At 41.5% G+C, this 18,152-nt stretch overlaps 2 protein-coding genes across 7 annotated transcripts in view; both read right to left on the bottom strand.

The window, feature by feature from the left end:
* Positions 1-6,692, bottom strand: part of bmp1a (bone morphogenetic protein 1a) — a 30,084-nt gene extending 23,392 nt beyond the window's left edge. The window contains exon 1 of one of the 2 annotated variants that reach the window (XM_013909902.1): positions 6,053-6,692. In XM_013909902.1, coding sequence (XP_013765356.1) covers positions 6,053-6,197 — 145 coding nt within the window. In that variant the 5' untranslated portion in view covers positions 6,198-6,692. The remainder of the gene's footprint in view (positions 1-6,052) is intronic. The other variant, XM_005729402.2, reaches the window with a different exon arrangement.
* Positions 6,693-8,743: 2,051 nt separating this feature from the next.
* kansl3 (KAT8 regulatory NSL complex subunit 3) overlaps positions 8,744-18,152 on the bottom strand; it is a 16,148-nt gene continuing 6,739 nt past the window's right edge. For 2 of the 5 annotated variants that reach the window (XM_013909904.1, XM_013909903.1), the window contains exons 12-22: positions 18,001-18,064; positions 17,723-17,911; positions 17,337-17,493; positions 16,889-16,966; positions 16,459-16,638; positions 13,856-13,943; positions 13,496-13,623; positions 13,026-13,132; positions 12,384-12,561; positions 11,380-11,501; positions 8,744-9,545 (exon numbers count right to left, since the gene is read on the bottom strand). In XM_013909904.1, coding sequence (XP_013765358.1) covers positions 9,540-9,545; positions 11,380-11,501; positions 12,384-12,561; positions 13,026-13,132; positions 13,496-13,623; positions 13,856-13,943; positions 16,459-16,638; positions 16,889-16,966; positions 17,337-17,493; positions 17,723-17,911; positions 18,001-18,064 — 1,297 coding nt within the window. In that variant the 3' untranslated portion in view covers positions 8,744-9,539. Of the gene's footprint in view, positions 9,546-11,379; positions 11,502-12,383; positions 12,562-13,025; positions 13,133-13,495; positions 13,624-13,855; positions 13,944-16,458; positions 16,639-16,888; positions 16,967-17,336; positions 17,494-17,722; positions 17,912-18,000; positions 18,065-18,152 lie in introns of those variants that run through there. The other 3 variants (XM_013909905.1, XM_013909906.1, XM_013909907.1) reach the window with 3 other exon arrangements.

The following is an 18,152-nucleotide window of genomic DNA, read 5'->3' on the forward strand; positions in this document are numbered from 1 at the left end:
GCTACCAGTCAAACTACCTCTAATGATTCACCAGCTCTCCAACATTTGTCTTCCCCCCCCCCCAATGCCAGCACTACACACTACTTGAGCTCCTTACACAGATGAATAATTCAGTGCCAGACCGTAAGGATTCTCACCTTTGACAAAACGTATTTTCACCATCCAGGCTTAATATTTCAGTTTAGACCACTCTTTGCATAACACATCGTCTCGTGTGAGTTTTTCTAAGAACAGATGTGCAAACAAAAGTTTAAATGAGCTTGTGGGTGAACTTAATCTGGAAGTAATCCTTAACTCATAGCTTTCCAATAAACAATAACCATCTGCAGTTAAAGAAAACACCTTTAGTATTCATTACAGGTGGGGGAAAGAGAGAAAACAAAAACAATAACAATTCAACACAGCACAGATGAATCGTTCTGGGGAAACTGAACAATGAAGGAAAAACTGTTAGGTTGCTCATCATTCCAGACCAATTAGGCATCATTTGAGCCACTTGAGTGAGCATTGGCAAAGCATTCAGGCTCTGCACTCACCCTTGGCTTTTCTATAATGCAAGATTAGTTATTACTTAGCTCTGACGACAAACATATTGTTCAAACTAAAGCCCTGAGATCACGCCTATAGATTGGCTCCCTAATCACTTGAACCCTGTGGAGAGAGAAGTGGCAGGGGCTCTTTAATGTAAAAACAAACACTCAGTGTGGGCTCGGCTATACGGCCTGCATTCCATGATAAAAGAAAAGCATCTGCTTAAGTGTTGCTTGAGGGCCTCATCTTGAAGTTCAACAAGGCAGCCCCATCACCCCAAAGCAGGAGCCGGAGATAGAGCTGGATAATGAGCGGCATCTGTTTTGAACTGCTGTTTTCCAGCCACTTGGATTTTTTAAAAGACACAATGTCCTTACACATGGGATGCCAGCATGTAGCTGATTTTACATCTACAGGATTGTTAATCTTTACAAAAATGCAAAAGCATCACAAACATACAGCTTAAGTCATTTCAAATGAATCACAGTCGGATACCAAAAGGTGAGGGGTGACACAACTCTCTGTTGACAGCGACAAATGCTTCATGAGCACAAAGCAGACCGGGGTGAACGTACCAGGCCCCTTCATGAATGGGTCGCACTAACCTCACCTGGGATAGTGTGGCACGGTAAGACCGGCCTGCCCTAAATCTTGTTGCCGTGCTTTCTCTTGGCAAATGGTGAATGACCCCGTCTGTCTTGTTTTGGCCAGTCTGAGTGAAATGGAAGAAAACTACTTGCATAGGTGAGTGGATGAGAAGAGGTGCAGAGGTTGACCTGTCTGCAGATGAGGCCACAGCAGCAAAGAAGCCTTCTGAGTGAGGTAACCTATTTTCAGATCTTTGGGGAAATTATCCATAATAACTGGTGGTCTGAGAGGGAAACTGGACTCCTGCACTTCCTTCAAGTTGTAAAAAAAACCCAGCTGGGGCAGCAGACTTTTGCCAATCACAGGTCGCTTAACACCTAAAGTCCAATTAATGTCCAAAGCAAAGGAGTCGAACAATCTAATCTCGTTAGAAAAAAATAAATGTCTGCAGTGCACGTGTGAAAGCGGCTTTCATTTTAGACCCGTGCCATATGACGCGTGAGCATGTGCCAACGCTCAGAGCATAGCGGAGAGAGCTGCAGGAGAACTGTTGTCTGTTTTCAAAATTGCATTGTACATTTCTCCCTGCTGCAGTTTTAATGTGCACGACGGTCAGCCCACTCAGACTACGCTGTCACAGAGTATTTAATAGATTAAGATGTCTGCTTCATGAATGAATGCATGCATTCAGACAGTGACTACTTTTCCGATTATCATTTAAGCAGAGAAGACAACAAAAGCATGACTGATTCTCATCCATTTTTCATTTTGAAAACGAGTGGCGCTAATCTCAGTGGGTTGTTAGAGTCTTAAATGTTTTCCTGGGACGCTGCCAAGTTAGGAGTTCTGCAAACTAAGGAATTTTCCACTGGTTAACTCCTAAATAGAAGGCATGATTTCAGTGTTATTGCACTGCTAGATTAAATCGGTATACTTTTTTTTTTTGCCTGGACTAAAGATGAATCATTTAAACCTTTGTTAGTGTAAAACTTAAAAAATAAAATAAAATGTTGACTTATTCAGGGAAGATAGTTAAATAGTCTCAGCTAACTAGCACTGCAAATAAGCAGAGCACAACAGCTAGAGAGTCCTCCTGCAATGATACACTGGTGCCAAATAACTTTTTAATTAAAACCCATTAAATTCATTTCCCAGACTTGACCAGGCTAACCACAGTCACTACTTTATGACTTCTCATGGTGGTACTTGCGTGTAAAGTGGGAGGGCTAAGTGAAAGGAAGAAAACTTGCTTTAAAGAAGAAACTCCCAGGGGGGACAAAAATGGCAGGCAGCATGGGAAAGCAGAGATAATTGAATTGACTAATTATAAAATTGAATGATAACGCCCAGACACCACAGTGCAGTGAGCAGGTAAATCCCTGCCTCTGGCCTTTGAGCGCATTTCCTCTTCTTTGATGTTGTGAGCCATCGCAGAAGAACGCATCAAGCAGCTGTAGCGCGACACTATCATCAGGAGTCAAAGTACTGAGATGGCATCATATTGAGATGTGATTTCCAACCCCCGCTTACAAAAATCTGAATGGGAGTCATTCAATTTCATGTATCCGGCAGTAATTTGTGAAAATCCTTTCACTGTGTGGAAGCAAGGACAGCCCTACAGAGGACGAGCACACACACTCCTCACAGTAAGCGTTTTCCTGGGTGGAAGCAGCATAACATGAAAATGCTGACCTCCAGCCACAGAAAGAGATCAGATTGACTCATAGTGATGGGCTCAGGAAAAATAAGAGAAAAATCAATAATCCACAAAATCATCGCTGGTGCCTAAAGACAAGTCTGGTTTTATTTGTTTGGGGTTTTTTGCTAGAATGAATGTCTCCGTCTCTGATGTATTAAACTGAGTGAGGAGGAGTGAGGAGGAGATCTTGGACATTTTGCTGCTTAGTAGGAAGAAGAAAAGCAGGTGGGTGTTGAAAGAGCTGGAGACTGGGAGGGTTCGAAAGAGTGGGAGTTCATGCTTGTGACCATCTCCAAAGCGCATGTCTTCAGAGAGGACCGTAAACAAAACAGTGCTCACGACACCTCGGACAAACCGCAGAACAAATAACGATAACATCCTGACCCAGATAAACATCAGTCAGGACTGAGGATTATTAAGCAATGAGACCTTTCTTTTCTGTATCAATATTTAACTAAAAAACAAAACAAAAAACTGCTTCTTCCTAGAACTGACATTGTCATTGTTTTGTCAGTTTACCGCTCAGCAACAAGAATCAACATTTACCAGTTAATCCATACTAGAGGTCCGGTACGAGCACTTGAATGACTCAGATAAGAGGACAGCGAAAACAGGAAGGAACATCTTCATCATTTGCACTTCACTCGCCTGTTTTTGTCATGTTTATGTACAACAACAACAACACTCTCAAAGCGCAGCCTTTAGATTATCCTTACTCCTCTTCTTTGGGTAGTTGGGTAACTAAAAGTAGGAGGACTGGACTCTGTTGTATAACTGTCTGACACATCAGAGACAGTCAAATGCTAAAAATCAGTAAGCACTTCCAGGACTTTAGAGGTCATTGTGACTGAAGCCAACTCTCTGTATCTGTAACCTGAATACTTTTACCAGATGGAAAAGGCAATCTGTTCAAACTTCCCCTAAGGGATTTGGCAAGACAGTGAGCTCACAGTACAAAGAAAGAAAGAAAAAAAGAAAAGACTACAATGACAACTCGGATAATCTTTGGCAAATAGAGGGAAATTATGCAGGTCTCACCACAGGCAGAAGAAGCACATATATAAAGGATGAACCAGAAGTATGTACACCGCTGTGGAACATGACCAGTAAAGTATTTGCTTCATGATAAATTAAGAAATAGATAAATACTTAAATGTACTATTTTAAAAACAGGTCTCATTCTGCCTTTCTTTAGATATATTTCCAGCTCCGCTTTGATTGAGGTGTTTTTGTTGCTTCTCTTTAAAATTCCCCTGAAAAGGTGCTGCACTGGATTCAAGTCAAGTGACATACTTGGACAGGCCATCGTTTTTACTGTTTTTTTCCCCCCTTTCTTCTTTTTCTTCTCTAGAGACTTTAATTTTGGCAGAGGGTTTTGGATCATCATTTACTGAAATATTGGTCCGTTCCCAGGCTTCTGGAGAACGGGAGCATCCTCACGAGGCGGCTTTTTAGTCATTTTAGTGCCACCTTCCCCACTGTACGGCAGTCCATATTGGATGCACCCACTCTGAGCTGGACTAACAGATCTTGGTCTGACCAAAGAATAGGGTCCTAACATTAATCAGGCTTCTCTTTATCTCCTTAGCTAAGCTTAATCTTGTGATTTTTATCGTTGTTGTTGTCAGAGAGCAATTGAGAGTTAGAAATTACCATTGTGGAATACCCTTAGAGAGCTGTCACACAAACTGATCTCCGTGCCAACTCTGATGCACCCGTCCTTTTGTTTTTTCAGAGCCAAACTGTGCAAGCAGAGCACTGTGTGTTTACGTGTGTGTGTGTGTGTGTGTGTGTGTGTGTCTCCGTGGGGTCATTTCAGGAGGACAGCCACTGCAGCTCTGATTAGTGGCACCACAGCTAGTACCTCCTGATTTCTGCTGCGCCTGCGTTTCACTTGGTAACTGATCTTCCTGTAGGCTTTTCCATCTGTGCCAAGTCTCACAGTCACATTGTTCAAATTCACTGAGGACATGGGTCCAAAACAGGCACTTTTTCCACAGCAGCCATTTTGACATGTAACCCAAAGTAAACACAGGTCTAATTGATAAAAAAAGAGTAAGTAATAATTAAGCTCAAATTTAGTGTGTCACAGCGATCCCAGTTCGCCCGTGCGAGCCAAAGCCAGGGTTTTTTTTGCCCCCATCTGAATGGAACTGGTCTACATGGGCTTATATTAATTACACCTATGTTAACCCTGCAAGGACATGTCAAAATGGCTGCTGTGGAAAGTTATGCCACTCAGGTCATTTCATGAAATATTTGCAAGGAAATAAGGCCAACTTGAAATCACAGTCGTCCTGAATTTGCTCCAGCAATCCAAAGCTTTTATAACTTTTGTGTCAGTGTTCCCAGATCTGAGATAGTCTGTTGAATTATTCAGCTTCCCCTTTGGAGCCTGTGTCTTCTTTACAGTTTAAATACTCACACTTAATGCAGTTACTGTACAGTACTGTAAATTTATGATTTGGGTTTTTTTTAGCTCTTACTGTGGAGGAGTGGAGGCTTACTTCTTCCCTGTACTGCAACAAATAAAGACAACCGCCAGCAGAAAAATATGTGCATAAATATCTAAACTCGACTGTACTCTACTTTCTCCCCTCCTCCACTTTGTTTTAAGTGGCCGTGCAAACAACCGGTAGGGAAAGAAAAAAAAAACCGAGAGGAGATCTGTGCACTGACAAAAGCGGCCAGCAAAGGGAGAAGAAGTCTGCAAATCAAAGTGTAAAAATCCTTTGTTTCCCCAACAGCGCAGACTTTTATTTTATTTCTAAGTATATAACAGAGGAGACAGCCTGCAGGAGGGATTTGATCACATTTTTTAAGCACGAGTGCAAACAGCAGGCACCAACTTTTTCAACCGAAAACTAAACCCCCCAGAAAACTTTTCATGTGTCGCGAAATGCACACAGAAAGCCTTCAATCGATGCGTTTTCATCCCTACGATCCGTGGAGCCGCTCTTTGAGCTGGGTTATACTGTGTACGCCTCGGATGGCTCAAACTGCAGAAACTATGTCACTTACTACAAAACAATTGCACACAATGTTCCCTCAAGCCTTTTAAAAACTACATCCACTACTGTCATCTCTCCAAAAGCGTTGCTCTGGCCGCTCTGTGCGAGCTCCACGTTGAGTCGTGGCATTTTTTTTTTTTACCTCCACATAAATATGGTTTTTAAAAAAGAAAATCATACACAGTACAAGAAAAAGAAAAATCGATGACAAATCAAATCTCACCAGCTTTGCAGGGATCCTTGTAGTCGATCGTCTCTGATGTGGCAGTGGGCTCCACATAGTAGCCTGGATCAATCGCGTCCAAATCGATCGCCAATATCACGCCAAGACATGATAGAAGAACCAAACACCTCGCCGAGAGATCCATGTTTGTGGAGGGGAAACGGCGAAAGGCGAGGGATAAAGGTAGAGGAGAAGAGAGGGACAGAGGGAAAGAGAGACAGAAGTGGGAAAGAGAAATAGAGTGAGAGAAAATGGGAGGTTTTTCCTCTTTTCTTTTCTTTTTTGGTCGGGGGGGACGAGATCCCTCTGGAGGGCGGGTTTTAAATCCAGCCTCCCTCCGGTGTTTTCTTGGCTCTGGGGGCAGTGATTTCTCTCATCCAGCCGGAGCTTAGGGCTAGTGCGGAGGACTGCCCGAGAAACTTTGATGATATGGCAGCCCAGCAGGGGCGGAGAAAATCCCCAATTACCACAGATGCACGTGTGAATTTTTATTGTTACCTTGTCTGCGCGTGAACAGCGTGTGAGTGACGAGAAACTGGCCGACCGGGAATGTCTCTTTGTGGATAATTATTATAGTGACTGTAGTTTCCCCTCTGCTCTGCTATACACACGGTCAGAGACCCGAATGATCTCCCCGGAACCACCGCTTTGTAAACACCCCCCGGTTTATAAAAGTTCAGCCGCACTCTGCGCGTAAATTCGTGATTTTTTCTTTGTTTTTACACTCCACGTTGTTTCCCCCTCTCCCTTTACTTCCACGAGCGCAATTATTCACACGCGCACACTACCGAACGGCCGCCCACTCGCATTATGACATGCACGCGCAAACAAACAAACAGACCCTTCTGAAGTAAAGGAGTCACGAGCGAAACAGGAGCGGTTAGTGCGCCACCTGTCGGTAATGTACGGAACACATTTAGACAGATTCACAAAGAGTTAAAATAAAAAATGTAAAAATAAAAAACAACAACAAAGAAGAGATAACCACGGAGGACAGTCTGAGATGTGGGACGCTTGTTTCCGCTAGTGAGGGGAAAAAAAGACAATCATAAGTCAAAATTTCGATGTTATCAAACTTCTGAGAAAATAACTTGAAATTTCAAGTTATTATTATTCTTATTTCCAGCAGAAGGTTTGTTAATCTTAGTAAAACGTGTGGCCCTGAACCCTGAAGGGTAGGCTGTACCTGACAGGTGCTCTAGGGTGGCTGTAAGTCAAAATGTGGAGCAGGTGATCTACTAACCCGCTGGTTGTTCGAGCCCTGGCTGCTCCTGTCTACATGCCAAAACATCCCTGGGGAAGATACTGAAGCTCAAGTTGATGCATCCATTGGAGTGTGAATGTCAGACAAAAAGCATGGACAGAAGTGCTTGTATGAATAGGTGAGGATGGCATGTTTTCTGTAGTGCTTTGAGTGCTCGGATAGAGTAGAAAAGCACTATACAAGAACCAGCCCATTTATTTTATCCTACCAATGGAAATTTAATCCACTCTATAAGTCTGTTTATTCCTTGTGACTTCATACCTGTACAGGGTTTGGTTTATGGAAACTTGTTTGGGTTTTTTTTGCCATAGAAAAAAAAAATACAAAAATGTGTATTATTGCAATGTATTATTATGTTGTTTATTGTAGAATAATAGCCCAAAAGTTTAAATGGTAATTTATTTATTTCAGTGGCAGAAAGAAGCTTCCACATGCAGTTTGTTATAATTATTATTATTATTTAATTACAAGCTACTAAAATGAAAAATGTATAAGCTTTCTTAATCCTAGAAAAAAGGGAGCCCTGAGACAGTGCATGGTAAGATGCCATGTGTCACAGCTTGCTTTATTCTATCTGTGTAAGTTGGATCAGTTTCTTCCTCGTGACATCATATCTCATTTGTGCTTCAAGCAGTGATAAAAAAAACCCCCAACAGATTCCAACTGAAGTCCTCCGATGAACCACTTTTCCACCTATCCAGTTTTTGTGGAGCATTTCTTGAGTTCGTGTTGGATATTAATAGTTTGTTCATTCTTTTATGTTATTTATGCTTGTAGCATGAGGGACCTAAAGCTTACACATATTAACCATTAAATTCATTCTGTTACCGCTTTTCATTCACATTCCATCTTTCCAATACTGCTGATTTCCCCCTGCGCTGTTCGGGCCTTGTACAAAAAATATGTTACATATTTGTACCTGTGAATATACACACATCCTGCTTCATTGTTTTGCCTGCTTTACTAACATGAAGTGTAAAGTGTAAGTAAAACACTTCTATTCTCACTGTACTTCACCTTCAATGTCTGCAGGACAGTAAAGCTGGCCTGCAGACGTGATTGGATGACTAAATCTCAGATGGATTGCTTCAAGAGGGGCTGGTGGCAATGATGTGAGGAAATACCAGCAGCTGCTGTTGTCTAAATGGGATCCTTCATGCTATCTAATGTATACAAAGGTTTACATACAGAGGAAGAGAGACACTCCTATCTATATCTTATCTGACTGCTGACAGGATGTCGTCTACAATAAGTGGGCTGTATTTATGCTGCGGCTGTAAACACAGCAGTGCGACTATCACGCATTGGAGCGAGCTCCTCCATAACATTTTGAACAAGAGCGGAGTTTCTCAGCTCGCTCAGTGCTACAAGTGTTTAGCACACAAGACCAAATGTTTACATTAGCTAAGTAAAGCAAAAGCATTGCATTCAGGTAAATATGTTTATTTCAAACATAAGCTCTGCGTGCAGTGAAGTCATGAGACGGTGCAGATGGGAAGCAGTACCCTGGTCCAGTGTTTGAGGCTATAGAAAAACAGGTTCAGGTGGAAACGAGTGCAACAAAAGCTTGGAGTTTTACAAGTGCAAATACCTCAAACTAAGCATCGCAATACGCGTCTCCCTTTCAGAAGCACATTACATCAAATTATATTATTATTAAAATTGCTACATAAAAAGAAACAATTATGACAGACACTTATTATATGGATTACTGTTATTGGATCTATATGGACATATATGGATACAGCAATGATAGAACTCAATATATTCTGAGTACGCTAAGGACTTCAAACATTATCTTTGTTGAGATGCACAGCTGTCCTTTTGTAGGCTTTACCTGGGCTGCACCACCACACTCCAGGTAGTTTACAGTTTACCTTCAGCATATAATTTTCTCCCAAGAACATGTGATCATGCTGTCAGTTTAAAGTCAAAGGTGTAATAAAGGAGTGCAGGCTGTAGCACGACGACATCCCCTGAAGTTAGCAGTGCCTGTTCTATCCAGCACAGACTCGGACTTGTCCACAACTGAAAGCAACTGCCTGGCCTTTTCCCACCATCTCCACAGGGGAGCCCTCTGTGAGGCGTGGTCTTCTGCACACTGTGCGGCGGTGTGTTCGTCACTATGGGGAGGGAGCAGTCTCATCAGCAGGCTGTGGCTCCTAAGGTACTTTTGCACATCACCATCTTGCATCAGGGATTTGCCCACAGTGAGCCGAGATTTCAGTGCTGCAAAAGGGCACAGTGCAATTAATTAACTCTCAGTCCATTCTTGGTTTATATTAAATTCTTCGGGGCAATAACATGTTTGACATTTACTTTAAAGTCTGCTCGGAATCCTCAGATATAATATTGAGATATTTTCAGCTGCATCCAGTTTCAGAAGTGGAGCACACTGTGATCCACACTCTAATACTTATCTGAGAAAGACAAGGCATGGGAGGATTTTGTGTTTATTTCTACAGTGCTGCGCAAAGGTCTCGAGCCACCTCTCAGTGCTTTATGTTTTGCTATGGAAAATGGGGATTTAATGGATATGGTGATTTACTAAAACATGCAAACATATATGGAAATAAGGCAAAAAAAGAAAAAAGATTTTTGCACAGTTTTAACAAGCTTCAAAGTCAATATTTGGTGTGGCCACCTTTATTCTTGAGCAGTCTGAACTTCCTTAGGTAAGCATCCCTCTTATTTCTTTAACTAGTCTTCAGGAATAGTTCTCCAGCTTTCTGTAAGCACATTCAAAGCTGCCTTTTGTTTTGGTCTCTGTCAAACTGATCCCACACCGCTTCAATAATGTTTAAGTCTGGGCTCTGGGGAAGCCAATCCATGATTAATAGTGATCAATTGTTTTTCTTTTACTTTATTAGAAGTGTGTATGAGATCATTGTCATGCTGAAAAATTCCCATGACAATCTAAACCAGAAATAAAAACAAACAAACATTTGTGTTCATTACTCCATGAGACCAGTTCTTGTGCACTTTGCCATATCTCAACCTTTCCTTTCCTTAAGAATGGCTTCTTGACAGCCACTGAGACCATTTCTGACGAGACTTTAGTGAACAGCAGATGGATGAGCTCAAGGGCCAGATGTATCTCTCAGATCCTGTGTCAGTTCTTTGCTGAATTCTTTCCTATATCTAAAGAACATGACGTCCATAGGCTGCACATCATGATGAGTGATATATACATGTACATAATTACCCTGGTGGTGCAAAATAGTGTGCTTGTTAAACTATTATTTTTGACATTTTTCATTGATTCAAACAAAGAAATGGGAACAAATGTGTTTTAACGACAAACTGCTAGTAACAGATTGCCTAAAGATATGATTTAGGAATAGATCTTTGTTAAGTTGTCTCTCATGCGTACACACAATGTTGGTTGAGCCCTTCATTTAGGTGCCTTTTTTGCCTGCATGCTTTGTATGTCAGTGTTAAGTGGCTTAACAAACGAACAACTTTCTCAGAAAATGGTCAGGTACAAGGACTGGACTCATAAAATGAGTAAAAAGAAAGTCTGGCTATGTGAAGGCAAAATATTAAGAAAGTGAAAGAAATTCACTTGCTTTTCTAAACTTTTGCCCGTTTCCTCAAACGCTGTCATCTCTTCATGAAAAAGAAAAGCTGTAACTGACACTTTCACCTCAGTGTGTCATTTCTAACAAACACTTCAGTGTTTTTCTGTTAATGCACCTTCAGTCCTCAGTTTATGCCCCAGTGGCTGTATGTGACCTAAAATACACAAGGCTACAAGATACTGTGAACAACTGGGTCAAAGGCTATACAGTAAAGCCGGTAATTATTTTCTAGACTGCCTCCACAACAAATTATAGACTAGTGACAACAAAATCATTTTAAAAGTAGGCACTGGGGTGCCATGTCAGTGAGAACCATTACAAGCTATCAAACTGAAATTTTTAATGGGCTGCATGAACATTTGCAGTGATAACAGAAATCTGTCAAACTTTGTGTTAGTCAGAAAAACATGTAACCAAGAATAAGGGGGAGCAAAAAAGCTCCAAGTTAAGTGTGTCTGTTTAGGTGCTGAACTGAGGCGCACCTTGGGCTCATGGGTACGAGCTGAAGTCACAGCTTCACCACCAGCTTGGCTGACAGATCCCACTCTACTCGGATGTGCTCCTCGAAGGGTCACCGTTATAGAAGTGGGGGCTTTCTGCCCTCCTGACAACAAACACCAACATACACAGAAATAACAAGCTATAAATGATTTACGTCCAAATACACCAGATTAGACTAAATAATAATTTGCTGCAAACATGCTGTGATGCAAGTCATCTAAAGGATAGCTGTTGTTGTTGTTTTTAAAGCACGTTCATGATATTAGATGACCATGAAAGGTAAAAGCAAATTTGGAGGTTCAGGTAAGTGAAAGGGGTGAGAAAGCCAACTGATTTACACTCAAAATAAAATGACAACAAGACGACAATGAAAACAAAGTTTGATTCCAGTCTTTATTACAACAGGAACAGCTTGGGTAATGCCATGTGCCAACGTTATTGCTTCTCAACACAACTCTCTAGGAGGTCAGCGTTAATATAAATGAATAATTGAAAGCAGGTGATTTAATGGGTTTACAAAATAGGCAAACAAAAAGAAACAAACATGAAATGATCGCTTGAACAAACAAAGCTGACGCAGAAAGCAGTTTTGACTGAAAAACAGGAGTCTTATTAAAATTTGGTCAAACCTCTTAACATTGATCTTAACTTAATTCACAATTATTCAGGATCAAACTGTTTCATGCCTTTGTGTGTCCGACATCAGATGGAAACTCTAAATTGTGACTTTCCATTCCGTGAACATGAAAACATGTACGCCACTAATCTGCCATTGGCTGCTGTACGTGTAAGCTGCACATTCCTCTGCAAACCTTACAACAGTTAGGCTCATTCCAGGCAAACCATCTCTGCAAGTATCAGAGATGTCCTCTACATTCCTCTACGTCCGGCCTACAGACCTCCTGCACTACTGTTTCCAAAACAAAGGATGAACAAACTCTGGGCATTCAACGTGGCCGTCGTGTCTTGGCAGCTCGAGACATACCGGTGGTCTGGTTGGTGATGTGCGCCAAGCCAGGCAAGCTGCTAGCAAGTTTGGCCAGCCCACCATTAGTGAGCAGCTGATGGATGGCGGTGGTTTTAGCCACTCCTCCTGTGGTGACCACAGGCACGGCCCGGAGCAGAGCACTGCTGCTGGTACCGGCGGAGCTCAGGACCGGACCCTGTGGAATGGCACAAACAGCATGAGGGCAGATGAGTGGACAGGAAAGATGATTTTATCATATTTTATTCCATTAGGTCACTTAAAAGGAAAAAAAGAAAGAAAGAAAAAAGCAGTTTGGTAGTATTGAAGCCGATTAGATGCGATGACGACGTCTATTAACAAACAAAAAAAAAAAAAAGTTTTTCCTTGGCAATAAAACATATGCTCCAGTTTCTCTTTTATGTACCTAAACCATGGAAGTTCCACTAGATCTGTGTGTTTTCAGTTCTTTTAATCATTTGGGTAACCAATTACAAATGTGGCATATTAAAAAAAAAATAGATTAACACATAACTACACACTTTAAAAAAATAAAAATAAATAAAACCCTCTTTGAGTGTTATAAATAGTCTACATAATTTATCGCAAATGGGTGGTTCAAAATCTGGTTTAGGAATCGAATACAACCACTCCAAGTGTTACCTGGGTGCCACCTGTGTTGGCTGCTGTTGAGGGAACGTTAGGAGCTTTGGTGACGATCTCCTGAAGACTGAAACTTAGGCCTTGTAGAAGACTGCTGGCGGAAGGTGCTGCACACACACAGATCAATCATTGATTGGGTTAAATCAATCCCAACGAAACATCACAGAAATTATTAAGGAAAAAAAAACAAACATTCCAAGGCCTAAACTAACAGCGCGCACACACACACACACACACACACGATAGCCAGGGCAAGGTTTGGGTCAGTGACTGACAGCGATGGTGCAAGAGGTGATCAATGATGATGTTTGCTAAAACATGTTGTCCAAATTCTCAGCTCAGCGATCAAACTGGATCCCACACAATAAAACCAAGCAGAACTGCACTTGTTTTTTGATGTCACTATGTTGAGATCAGCTGCACAATTAAGAGTGCAAACAAGCGTGCAAGGCAGGACAAGACGAAGATACCTTGGGCAGTGGCTGGAGCTTGCACCTGGGCTGGTGTGGAAGGCCCCGACACCATGCAAGGCTGCACGCTGCTGAATGAGCTGGAGCCTGGGGACAGGGCACCAGACACCTCTGAGAGACTACCAGACCTGCAGTGACACACATAACCACCAGTCTACTCAGGAGCTACCCCAGCAAGTGCTGCTTTGGCCATCACTCAGCTCCCAAACTCCAAGTACACCTCTAACCAATCCCTCTGCACCAGACACCCCACCAAGTGGCAGTGGATGTGGGTGTAGGGATAGTTAGGGTTTCAAGTGCTCCAACCTCAATGTGTCAGTGTGTCAGTGTGTGTGTGTGTTATGGCGCTGGCTTGCTTACCGTTGGCCTGTAAGAAGTCCAGACAGCTCCTTGGCACCAGCTACAGTCTGTCCCATTGTCACAGTTAAGGGCTTTCCTGAGACACCCACTGCAAGAAAAGAAAAAAAAAGAAAAAAGAAAATATGAAGGACAGTCAGTTATCTCGCTTTGGTAAAAACAAAAAAGGAACACAAAAACAAAAAACAACAAATAAATTATGATCATTTCTAGAAAAAGGGTGAATCTCAAAACAACCACCTGGTCATTAATGACAGGCAGAATGTTTGTTTTTTCAAAATAAAAGGCTTAGCAAAGCCCCAGTTTAAATTTAATAATGCATAATCAACAAAAAACACATTTTTCATCTGCACAGTTGAATGAACTCAACCTGCTCAAAGCATCTGTCTGCCCACAAGTGATTTTAATCAACGCATGAAAGAATGAACTATATCTTTTTATTCTGACAAAAACAAACAAAAAAGCCCAGACAAGTTCTCTCAGTGTTTAAAGATTCAAGTTTGTATGAAGCTATGTATGACATGAGAGGCAAATTACCCAACACCTTATAGTGGGTGACTGCAGGAATGTATTGCTGATTGGCTGAATCAGTCACTGCCTTCTTTTTGTGTATGTCTGTGTGTTTTTTTGTTTTTTTTTAAGGTTGTTTATTGGAATTTTATTTCACAAACTAAGTGGTTTGCCTCACTGACAATTCAACCAAGTAAATAATTAATCCATCTAGTGCAATTCAAAGCAGTTGGCATTTTTTGGCCATTTTGGGAATGTCCATGTTGCACTGATTTAAGCAGCAGATAAATAATTATTTTAGAGAAAAATAACAGTTTTTTACCATCTATAGAAACTTCACTTAAATTTATTTTTAACAAAAACGATGTTTTATAACTACAGACTACTTTGTGCTATAAACTATCAGAACCCTTTTCTGTAATTTTACATATTTATTGCACAGAAAAACTTAGATACACTGTTGAAGCTATACGTTTTAAAAAAATCTTATATTAACCCTCTGGGGTCCAGGGTATAATTGGCCGTTTTTGATTACTTTTGATTTCACCTCTACATTTCACATTTAAAAAACTGTTTATCTTGCCTTGTTTGGTATCATTATTTTCAGCACAACCTCGAATATCTGGCATTGGAGTTGTTTTTTCATTTTGACATACTATATTAGCACAATTGATCTAAACTCAGACAAAAATGTTTCATTTTAAATATTTAACGTGTTTAACGAATCATTTTCATAACTTGAAATCCAAATAGAAATTATACATTTCTAAAAATTGTGCACGTTTGGCAAACAAGAAAGTTATATGGTACTATTTACCTAAATCTGGCCACAACCCTGGCCTAAACCCTGCAAGTCTGACAACAGGAGGTGTATCGGTCCAGTTTTCTATGTGGACACAGCGTTTACACTGGAATCTGCCCTTGGTGGCTTTTTTGGAGGAAATGTGACATTCGCTAGTATACCTGACACACAAAACAAAAAGTACACAATACAGTAACTATAGCCTCCAAACACGCTAAATGTCACTAATGTCTCACATGTGAAAACTCGCCCTCTCTCTTTCTTTCAGACGCCCGATTTCTCTTGCGGGCGTCACTCCTAAAACTTCCCCTTCTCCCTAAACAACCAAGTGCCACATGCTGCCATATCATTTTTTGATTGGCTCACATGGTACACTTTAACACCAATAGGGAACGGGTGTTTTTTATTTTTTCACTCGCAAGCGGAGAGTGTTTGCTAGCACTGTCCTTAGAAAACGCCATTTTTACCGTTTCTTTCTGCTGTGCACACCGCTGTTTTGTTCAGAAAGAAACATCGCGTGTATTTTTTTTAATCATAACTCTGGTGTTACGTGGCCCATCGACACAATTTAAAAACTGGTATATAGTTTGAAGTCCAAGTTGAATTGGAGACTCTGGGTCGCTGCATCTTGTAGCCGTGTTGTCTTAAATTGGTCATGTGATTTTGACGCGCCGGTGCGTCCGTCGACCCCAGAGGGTTAAGACATCTCAGAAATTAAATATGTAGCTAATCTTCTTTAAACTGACAGTAAGATGATTTACTGGTCAAGCCCACTTCAGATCAAAGTAACTTGATAAAAAGTGAGCTTGACCTCCCTGACTTAGACCAGAGGTTTTATATGCAGCTGTGGTCATTTAACAGTGAACGCTATTGCCAGCTGTTTGTTTACTTAGATGCTGCCAGTGGAGTAGTCCTTCATCTGGTTGCTACATTTAGGCCTTAATACTTGCTGGTTTCATCTGGTTTAAACTGCAATTATCCAAAGTTGGTCTATTGGACTGTGGATTTTTTTCCCCTGACAGTGAGTTTTTTCATGACTGCATATGCTAAAAGTGTTGTGTGGAGAGCAGGGAAGTGCGCGGGCTGCGCTACGGGTGACATTCAGAAGTCGACCCTTGTGGTTGTTTAGTCTAGATACAACGCCGAGCAAGTGTCAGCTTGGTGTGTGTGAACCAGTTTAGTTTATCATCATCTTTAATATCAAAATCTCATGAGTATCAGCACCAATTTACACAATTTCTGATTACCAATACTCCTAAATCAAACCACTGTTAAAGGATCCCAGGTTTTGTACCTTCATGTGCAGCAGGACTGAGGCTGCCCCCTGCTGAATCGCTTTGGGAAACAATAGTAACCTTGATCTTTGCTCTCTTGGAGGCTTTGCTTGGAGTGGGACTAGGTGTCTGCCTCCTCTTGCCATGGGACCGCAGTTCATCTCTGTCCAGGCCCTCCATCTGATCAGAGGTCACCGGCACTGCACGGCACAGACAAACACACAGACGAACACACAACTATCAGTGAAGTACTGAAGTGACACGAACCTGTGGTATTTTATCCTTAACTAACCCCAAGCTTTGAAGTTAATATTTGCTCTCAAAAGCTTTATAAAGTTTTAATGCAGTAAAGTAGTCACATTAGTCTAAAATTAAAGCAGCGGAAACAAAGGAAGAAGAGTGAAAGGGAAAGAGGAAAGAAAAAAGGAAAGAAGAGGGATAGACACTTACCAAAAATACAAGGAGGAGTGCCAGGAGGAAGATTTTTCCTCACAAGCATGTTTTGTTTCATAAAAGCAGCAAACTGAGCTGGAATGAATTGGAAAAAAGAGCCGGAAAGGAAAGTTGTAGGAAGAGAAGAGACAAGAGGATGAGAGGAAAGTATTTCAGTCACGTTCCATCTTTCCCCATCAGATGTCGTGACTTGATAATCTCTTCAAAATCTTTGTTTTCTACCATCATTTTCACATCTTGCATTCTACCCTGTCTGGTTACCTTGTAACACCTCCGCAAAAATTCCACTGGAGTTAAGATCAATGGCTCGTTTTAACAAGTTCAAATAAACAAGTGGGGTGAACAGGACAACTGTGTACACACAGGTACCAAGGATCACAGTGCACAAGCGTATTTACAGAGCCCTTTTCAATGAATTCAGAGTTGAGTGAGTTGGTGCACTGACCTTGAGCCTGCTTGTGAGTGAGCACTGTGCCGGAGCGCTGCATGTGTGTCTTGAGCAACTGTGTAGCAGTGATAAGGCTGGACTTCTGTGCCGGAGAAAGACCAGATGTCTTGGGTTTGGGACTGGATGTGGGACTGCTGCAGACACTAGACAGATCCTGAGGATCGAGCGAACATGAGCACCTGGTGACTCATATGCAGACAGTGTAGCTTCTTACAATCATAAGACACGATGCTATGACTGCAATTCCACCATACAAGGTCTTATTATTAAAACTCAACAGCTACTGTTGAATGATAACAGTTATGATACACACCATTGTATAATTTACCATCATTTCATAAAACAACATTTTTTATTTCATAAAAATACAGAAGACTTCTTACCTCAGATCCTGACGGCGAGATAGGAACTCTCAGTGCAGGGGAGGATGGTCGTCCTCTCTCCATGTCAAAGGGAAGCTCCCGTCGAGGCCTTTTCTTCTTTTCTGTGTCCATGTCTCTCAGCTCACCTGAGCCATGACCGTGGCCCTCTGCCCGTGTAAGCACACCTGAAAGGAAGTCAGCGATCTCATCCTAAAGACCAGTGAGAGAAGAACAAAATATAAATATTCAAAATATAAACTGCAGCAGATGAAAAATGCTTTCTAGCTATGAGGGCCCACCTGAATGCAGCGGTCCACCATGGTCTGCGTCAGTCCTTCTGATTTCATCTTTGCTGAATTGATTCTGTGGAGTGGTTTAGAGTCAGAAGTGGAAAAATATTAAGTGTCATACTTGACCATGTAGCCAATCAATTGTTCAAACTATTAAAATG

This window comes from Pundamilia nyererei, unplaced genomic scaffold (genome assembly GCF_000239375.1).
Source record: "Pundamilia nyererei isolate P.nyererei 1_Seehausen unplaced genomic scaffold, PunNye1.0 scaffold00033, whole genome shotgun sequence".
In the NCBI taxonomy this organism is placed as follows: domain Eukaryota; kingdom Metazoa; phylum Chordata; class Actinopteri; order Cichliformes; family Cichlidae; genus Pundamilia; species Pundamilia nyererei.